General features: G+C 44.2%; 1 protein-coding gene across 1 annotated transcript in view; it reads left to right on the top strand.

Moving 5' to 3' along the window:
- The first annotated feature begins 362 nt into the window (after positions 1 to 362).
- ALKBH8 (alkB homolog 8, tRNA methyltransferase) overlaps positions 363 to 9,456 on the top strand; it is a 78,495-nt gene continuing 69,401 nt past the window's right edge. Inside the window, exon 1 of the mRNA XM_089687298.1 lies at positions 363 to 471. Within this exon, the coding sequence (XP_089543424.1) occupies positions 451 to 471 (21 nt within the window). The 5' untranslated portion in view covers positions 363 to 450. The remainder of the gene's footprint in view (positions 472 to 9,456) is intronic.

Here is a 9,456-nt window from a genome sequence, read left to right as displayed (position 1 = left end):
GATGTATTTATACATGTTGATCATATCCCCCTTAATCTCCTCTTCTCAACAGAGAATAAATTCAGTTCCTCTAATCTTCCCTCATAGCTGAGCTCCTCTATGCCTCGTATCAGTTTGGTTTCCCTTCTCTGTACTTTCTCCAGTTCCCCAATGTTCTTTTTGTGAATTGGTGCCCAAAATTGAACTGCATATTCCCAGTTGGGGACAATTTATAGAAATACGCTGTCAAGAAACACACAAGGGGCGCTCCCTTCATATATTGGATAATATACTTCCAGCAAGCAGCTCATCCCCGGCGGAGTTCCCCCACCTTTACCCACACTGCGCATGAGCAAGAATAGAAACCCTCGATGCCCAGTATTGCGATCGCGTGACTGCTACCCCGCTCGCAGATCTCGCGGGATTTGGTAGAAGGCAGGGAAATCCCGCGGGATGTGGAGCTGAGGAAATATGGCTGCTCTCATGGTGAAGGTACGGCGGTTGTCACGTTTTGTAGTATCGGTTCTTCCCCCTCTCTCGGTGTGCTTTCCGTGGACAGCGGCCGCCTGACATATATCTCACAAGGGAGCTCCCAGCTAGCGCTGTCAGTGTGTGTCCCCGGTGCTGACACGTAGCTTGGTGTACAGCTTCCAGCACGGATACAGAGCTCTGTGCTATAGTCATTACGACATCCATCTCTATACAAGCCGTACAGTGCGGAAGGGGACACAGTATTAGGAGTGGAACACAGCACAATAATGGGGGGGGTACACAGTATAGGAGACAGTATGGGGGAGGAGGAAGGTCAGCTTAGTATGTGGGGGGTGGGAGAGGCAGTACAGTATGGAGGGGTACACAGTATAGGGGAGGAGGAAGGTCTGCTTAGTATGGGGGGGGGAGGCAGTATAGAAGATAGTATGGGGGAGGAGGAAGGTCAGCTTATTATGGGGGGGTGGGAGAGGCAGTACAGTATGGAGGGGTACACAGTATAGAAGACAGTATGGGGGAGGAGGAAGGGCAGCTTAGTATGGGGGGGTACACAGTATAGAAGACAGTATGGGGGAGGAGGAAGGGCAGCTTAGTATGGGGGGGGAGGCAGTACAGTATGGAGGGGTACACAGTATAGAAGACAGTATGGGGGAGGAGGCAGTACAGTATGGAGGGGTACACAGTATAGAAGATAGTATGGGGGAGGAGGAATGGCAGCGTATTATGGGGGGGAGGCAGTACAGTATGGAGGGGTACACAGTATAGAAGATAGTATGGGGGAGGAGGAAGGTCTGCTTAGTATGGGGGGTGGGAGAGGCAGTACAGTATGGAGGGGTACACAGTATAAAAGACAGTATGGGGGAGGAGGAAGGGCAGCTTAGTATGGGGGGGGGAGAGGCAGTACAGTATGGAGGGGTACACAGTATAGAAGACAGTATGGGGGAGGAGGAAGGGCAGCTTAGTATGGGGGGGGGGGGGAGAGGCAGTACAGTATGGAGGGGTACACAGTATAGAAGACAGTATGGGGGAGGAGGAATGGCAGCTTAGTATGGGGGGGGGCGGGGTAGAAAACAGCACAATATAGGAGACAGAGCATGGGGCAGGAGGAAGGTCAGCTTATTATGGGGGGGGGGGGGGTAGGCAGTACAGTATGGAGGGGTACACAGTATAGAAGACAGTATGGGGGAGGAGGAAGGGCAGCTTAGTATGGGGGGGGAGGCAGTACAGTATGGAGGGGTACACAGTATAGAAGACAGTATGGGGGAGAGGCAGTACAGTATGGAGGGGTACACAGTATAGAAGATAGTATGGGGGAGGAGGAAGGTCTGCTTAGTATGGGGGGTGGGAGAGGCAGTACAGTATGGAGGGGTACACAGTATAAAAGACAGTATGGGGGAGGAGGAAGGGCAGCTTAGTATGGGGGGGGAGAGGCAGTACAGTATGGAGGGGTACACAGTATAGAAGACAGTATGGGGGAGGAGGAAGGGCAGCTTAGTATGGGGGGGGGGGAGAGGCAGTACAGTATGGAGGGGTACACAGTATAGAAGACAGTATGGGGGAGGAGGAATGGCAGCTTAGTATGGGGGGGGTAGAAAACAGCACAATATAGGAGACAGAGCATGGGGCAAGAGGAAGGTCAGCTTAGTATATAGGGAGGGGGGGGGGGGTGGAACACAGTGCAGTATGGGGGGGGAAGGTCAGCTTAGTATGTGGGGGTGGAACACAGTACAGTATTGGGGGGGGCAGCTTAGTAGGTAAAGGTAGAACACAGCACAGTATAGGGGAGCTTAGTAGGGTGGGAGGGGAGAGACAGTAGCGGGGGGATAGACCACAGCACAATATGGGAAGGGGAGAGACAGCATTGGGGGAGGGGTGATGGAGCACAGTATAGTATTGGGGAGGGGGATAAAGAGGTACAGTATTAGGGGTGGAACACAGCACATTATGGGGGAGGGGATACAGCGTAGTATTGAAGGGGGGTACACAATATAGGAGACACAGTATGGGGGGAGAGAGGGAGCTTAGTATGTGGGGGGATACACAGCACTATATATGAAGGAGGGGAGATACAGCATAGTATGGGGGGGGGGGGGGGAGAGGTGATTTGCACAGGTAGGGCTGCTGTTAGAAGGCACGGGGCCCCATACAGCCATCCTCACAGGCGCCCCCCCAAAAAAAAACAGTTTACTGTGCTTCAGTTATGAATGAACACCGTGAGTGATCAGCATTGATCACATTGTGTTCATTCAGGAAAGAAATGGACTGGTAAATGTGACATGTTTATCGGAACCTTCCCCCACTCTTCATCCTGAAGGATCCTAATGTATGCTTGCAGAATGAGAGGAGGGAAGCCAACAGCACAGTATGCAGTGGTGCCTGGGCAGCAGGGGAAAATGTATCGTGCACAGGGAGGGTAATAGGTGTGGGGGGGGCAATTACTGGATCCCCTGTATGGCTCTCTCTACAGCAGCTGAAATCCAGTGGAAAGGAGAGGAGAAGAAGCCAGCTTTCAGCTGCTGTAGAAAGAGCCATACAGGGGATCCAGTAATTGCCCCCGGCTGTGCCGATCACCCTCCCTGCCCACATCTGATTCACCCAGCTGCCTGGGCCCCATACAGGACGACAAGTGGTACCCCCTTATCCACAGCCCTGAGCACAGGAGTGTGGGGGGGGGGGGGTGTCCACTGCTGGGTTTGTATTAGAGAATGGATGTTGTATTTTAACTCTGAGCTGACCCCCATGTGCAGGCCTCATGTACACAAACACTTTCAGACATGGGAAGTAAATGGAGGTGTGTGTCTGTGCCTGGGAGCCATGCTGTGCAGAGATGTGAAGTGCACTTCAAATAAAAACACAGAAATATCGCAGCGCTTACAAAAAAAAAAAAAATAAGCTGAAAATGTTATAAATAAAGAAATACACTCTGCCACTGATCCCGGCCGTTCGTTTCCACACTCAACAAATTGTACCATATCAAAAAGTGCAGTGCAACACACAATCTGATACTTAAAGTATAACTCCATTCTAAAGGCAAATTGTTTTCTAGTTTTGGATAGAGTGGAGAAGGTTTAGAACCCCTGTCAGTTTTTACTGCTGTCTGTGCCTCCATTACAGAGATCTGTTCTCTCTATTTGACCTGTTTACCATTATCATTGAAAGTGACAGTAAAAGAAAAACCCAAATTTTGGGTTGTTCCCAGAAAAGTAACAAGTGAAATTTTCCAGTGGGAACACTAGTTCTGGTGACCTTGGGGACCCCCAAGAAATTTTGGGCTGTCCCCAGAAAAGTAATTGGGGGGAGGGGGATTCAAATGGGGTCACTAGTTTTGGTGACCTGAGGGTTCCCAAGGAATTCCCTTAATTTGCAGGTATTTCCCCTCACTTCCTGTTTGACAATTGGACAGGAATTGGAGGGAAATCTCCGCAATAGGACACAGGTGGTGAAAAAATTTTTTTGCAGGGGTTAAAACTCTCCTATGTGCAAAATAAAAAAAAATGTTTTGCCTATAGTTCTACTTTAAATAAATCATATATAATTTGTACAGACAAAATTAATATGTACTAAACAAGACAAAGAAATGTCTATATATAATTATAAGATCACATGTGAAACTCCAAATAAATGACCATATATATTTGATCTAGACCCCAAAACCTGTATATCACTGTGCAAAATAAAAATATATATAAATAAATATATACATACATACAGTGCATCCAGAAAGTATTCACAGCGCTTAACTTTTGCCACATTTTGTTATGTTACAGCCTTATTCTAAAATGGATTAAATTAAATTTTTTTCCTCAACATTTTACAAACAATACCCCATAATAACATGAAAGAAGTTCATTTTGAAATCTTTGCAATTTATTAAAAATGGAAAATAGCACATGTATATAAGTATTCACAGCCTTTGCCATGACACTCAAAATGGAGCTCTGGTGCATCCTGTTCCCACTGATCATCCTTGAGATGATTCCACAACTTGATTGGAGTCCATCTGTGGGAAATTCAGTTGATTGAACATGATTAGGAAAGGCATAAACCTGTCTATATAAGGTCCCACAGTTAACAGTGCATGTCAGAGCACAAACCAAGCCATGAAGTCCAAGGAATTGTCCGTAGACCTCCAACACATGAGTGTATCAAGACACACTTGTGCACACTGGTCCATATATACAGTTGCAAGAAAAAGTATGTGAACCCCTTGGGATTACGTGGAGTTTTGCATGAATTGGGCATAAAATGTGCTCTGAACGTCATCTAAGTCACAACAATAGAAGAACACAGTCTGCTGAACATAATACTACACAAACATTAGATGTTGCCATGGTTTAATTGCACATAACATGTAAACATTCACAGTGCAGGGAGGAAAAAGTATGTGAACCTTTGGACTTAATAACTGGCTGACCCTCCTTTGGCAGCAATAACCTCAACCAAACGTTTCCTGTAGTTGTAGATCAGACCTGTACAACGATCTGGAGTAATTTTGGACCACTCCTCTTCACAAAACTGTTTCAGTGTAGAAATATTCTTGGGATGTCTGGTGTCAATCGCTCTCTTAAGGTCATGCCACAGCATTTCAATCGGGTTGAGGTCAGGACTCTGACTGGGCCACTCCAGAAGGCGTATTCTGTGCTGTTGCAGCCATTGTTTTGTTGAATTACTTGTATGCTTTGGGTCATTGTCCTGTTGCATCACCCATCCTCTGCGGAGCTTCAGTTGGCGGACAGATGGTCGTACATTTTCCTGCAAAATGTCTTGATAAACTCTGGAATTCATTTTCCCACCAATGACAACAATCCGTCCAGGCCCTGAGGCAGCAAAGCAGCCCCAAACCATGATGCTCCCTCCGCCATGTTTTACAGTGGGGATGAGGTTTTGATGTTGGTGTGCTGTGCCTTTTTTTCTCCACACATAGTGTTGTGTGTTCTTCCCAAACAACTCAATCTTGGTTTCATCTGTCCACAGTATATTTTGTCAGTAGTGCTGTGGAACATCCAGGTGCTCTTTTGCAAACTTCAAACGTCCTGCAATATTCTTTTTGGACAGCAATGGCTTCCTCCGTGGTGTCCTCCCATGTACTCCATTCTTGTTTAATGTTTTCCTTATTGTAGATGTATCAACAAAAATGTTAGCATGTGCCAGAGATTTCTGTAGGTCTTTAGCTGACACTCTGGGATTCTTCTTTACCTCATGCAGCATTCTGCACTGTGCTCTTGCAGTCATTTTTACAGGACGACCATGCCTAGGGAGAGTAGCAACAGTGCTAAACTTTCTCCATTTGTACACAGTCTGTCTTACCGTGGACACATGAACATCAAGGCTTTTGTAACCCTTTCCAGCTTCATGCAAGTCAACAATTCTTGATCGTAGGTCTTCTGAGAGCTCTTTTCTGCGAGGCATGGTTCACATCAGACAGTGCTTCTTGAAACCAGTAAACCCAAAACAGGTGTGTATTTTTTAAGGGCAGGACAGCTGTCAGCAACACATCCAATATCATCACACTGATTGGAGTCAAGGTTGGCTCACTCCTGGCTCCAATTAGCTCTGGGAGAAGTCATTAAGCTAGGGCCTCACATACTTTTTCCTCCCTGCACTGTGAATGTTTACATGTTATGTGTAATTAAACCATGGCAACATCTAATGTTTGTGTAGTATTATGTTCAGCAGACTGTGTTCTTCTATTGTTGTGACTTAGATGACGTTCAGAGCACATTTTATGCCCAATTCATGCAAAACTCCACATAATCCCAAGGGGTTCACATACTTTTTCTTGCAACTGTATATATATTTGGACACAGACACAATTTCAGATTTTTTTAAGGTATTTACCAAAATATATTCAAGCTATAGTTATATAATGAATATGGGCTGAAAGTGCACACTCTCAGGTTTAATTTGAGGGTATGTACATCCAAATTGGAGGAAGGGTTTAGGAACTACAGATCTTAAGAGTAGCCATCCCCCCTTTTCAAGGGACCAAAAGTAATTGGACAATTCAAATTAATCATAAATAAAATGTTCATTTTTGATATTTTGGTGAGAATCCTTTACTGGCAATGACTGCCTGAAGTCTGGAACCCATGGACATTACCAAAGACTGGGTTTCCTCCTTTCTGATGTTCAATTGGGTTGAGATCAGGTGATTGACGTGGCCATTGCAGAATATTCCACTTATTTTCCTACAGACTAAATAATAAATACTGATTTGGGTTATTTTCACCAGAGAAATGTAGTAGAATACATCTTGACCTAAATTTATGAAGAACAATTATTTATTTATTTGTAAAATTTTATAACAAATGAAAAAAAAATGCTTTTTTTTTTTTTTTTTAAATGTTGGTCTTTTTTCATTTACTTAGCAAAAAAATAAAAAACCCAGTGGTGATTAAGTACCACCAAAAACAAACTTTTATAACAGAAACAAAGAAAAACTTGTTTTTTTTTCAAAATTTTTGGTCTTTTTTTGTTAATTTAGCAAAAAATAAAAACCCCAGTGGTGATTAAATACTACCAAAAGAAAGCTCTAGTTGTGTGAACAAAATTATAAAAATTTAGTTTGGGTATGTGTACATTTTTGGGTACCTGGGTGGGAAGGGGTAAAAGTGGGTGGTATTGAAGTGGTTAAAGCAATCTTTCTTGGTCTACCTGACCTTGGCTTGGTATCAAGAGATCCCCGAACTTTCCACTTCTTAATAGGTGATTTAACAGTACTGATTGGCATATTCAAGGCTTTGGACATCTTTTTATGTCCTTTTTCCATCTTTATAAAGCTCTATTACCTTGTTACGCAGGACTTTTGACAGTTCTTTTCTGATCCCCATGGCTCAGTATCTAGCCTAGTCAGTACTTCCACATAAGTGCTAACAAACTCATTGACTATTTATACACTGACACTAATTGCTATTTAAAAAGCTACGGATGTGGGACATTGACCTCTAATTGGCATTTGAACCCGTGTGTGTCACCGTGTGTGTCTGTACCAAGGCCAAACATTCCAGGGGATGGAAACTTTTGATCATGGCCATTTGGGTGATTTCTGCTATTATGATTTAAAAAGGAGCCAAACAACTATTTGATAATAAATGGCTTCATATGATCATCATCCTTCAATAAAAGAGCATTTTTTGGCATGGTCAGTCATATTTTCAATATCAATGGCAAAAATTTCACAATTTCTGCCAGAGTATGCAAACTTTTGCGCACAACTGTGTGTTTCATGACAAACCAGGACTTTTAATTTTGCAGGTATAAAAAGGTATGCTAGCGTGGTGGTACTACACGCAGTAGTAAGTGGCAAGTGTGTCCTATTACTGATAGACGGAGCACATGTCGTGGGCCAGTGCAGAGAACGTTAATCAAGATGGCAGACAACATTGTTAGAGCATGCATGGAACAAGTGTTTGGTGATGACGTTTCTTGTGAACGAAGGCGTAAAACCCACAGATATCTACAGAAGACTTCAAGCACAGTATGGTGATGAGACATTTGAATGGTGTAAACGTTTAAAAAATGGCCATATGTCCGTCAGTGACAATCCCAGCCGTAGTTGTTCCCATCCTATAGCAGTCATTCCTGTGAACATTCAGCATGTGGAACACTTGATTCTGGATAATTGACGCATAACTTGTATTATTGGACTCCTAATTGAGCTCCTCGGAGGTCAGCATATCAGCCCTGATGAGGAAGTAAAGCAGGCTGTCCTAGGATGGTTCCGGCATGCTGACAAATCTTTGTATGCCGAAGCTTTCCAGGCATCAGTTAAATGCTGGGATAGGTGTATAAATGTAGCAGGGGAGTATGTCTAAAATTAATCAAAATAAATGCAGTTTCCACTCCTTGGAATTTGTTCTTTTACTATATTACACTCAAAAGTTCCGGTTTGACTTGAAGTGTGTGTGTATAAAATTAATTTTGGATGCACTTCAAATAAACTTGACAGAAAAGTGTGTGATGCACCGAAACTAATGTCACACCAGCTCACTGCAGCCAAAACCGACACCACTGCACGCCTTAAATCTGGCCATAAACTAGTCACATTCAGTGACTTGACAAATGTCATTTGAAAGTAGTTCACATTTTTGTTTGCTTTTTACGCTGGATTTTGGAATGAATGTACTTTCCTGAAATACAACACCCCCCCCCCCCCCCCCAAACACTGATAGAAGTTTATTTGATCAAGAAACATTTCCTCCTAATTTTCTCATCACTGTGGCCTTGAATGAATGTTCATTGATCCTACTAGTAATTTGAAAATCATATGACTGTTCTTAAAATGAACAATTTTAGAATGAAATTCTACTAGCGTATGGCCAGCTTGAAGTGGAACTTCATCTAAAAAGGGAAGGTCTGCTTTTTCTCAACCCCCCCTGTACCACTTTTGGGGGGTTTATTTTGTTTCTGGGAGAGGGGACCTATTTCTCACAGGTCCCTGCTTCAATTCCGCTTTGATCTCCTAGGCCAGGGGTGGGCAACTGTGGCCCTCTAGCTGTTGGTGAACTACAAGTCCCATCATGCCTCTGCCTTTGGGAGTCATGCTTGTAACTGTCAGTTTTGCAATGCCTCATGGGACTTGTAGTTCTAGAACAGCTGGAGAACCACAGTTGCCCACCCCTGTCCTAGGCGATCTGAGCAGAAGTTCACCCCCTCACCCCTCCCTTTCCTGTCCGCAACCTTCTGGGACACATGGGGTAGAGGTCAGAGTTAAAGTTCAAGTTATAACTGTGCTATTTAACCTAAATTGTTCCACACTGTGTAGTCCCTATAGAGGTGAATGTCACAGGTTCCCCCCCAATTGCTCCCCCATAAGATGTATAGGCAGCAGACGGTGTGTGCACACAAACCAAGGCCACTTTGCATTGTGGTGCAGCAAAAATGATCACAGTGGACATTGCCAACTGTGACCCATTCAACTGAATGGGACTGCGCTGCAGCTGCACGCAGTGCACATGGTTGTGGTGCGTATTTTTCTGGGTTAAAACA

This window comes from Staurois parvus, unplaced genomic scaffold (assembly GCF_062004578.1).
Source record: "Staurois parvus isolate SC_StPar_1 unplaced genomic scaffold, SC_StPar_1.0 ptg000422l, whole genome shotgun sequence".
Classification (NCBI taxonomy): domain Eukaryota; kingdom Metazoa; phylum Chordata; class Amphibia; order Anura; family Ranidae; genus Staurois; species Staurois parvus.
The sequence above is the reverse complement of the archived record's forward strand: the minus strand, read 5'-3'. Positions and strand labels throughout refer to the sequence as shown.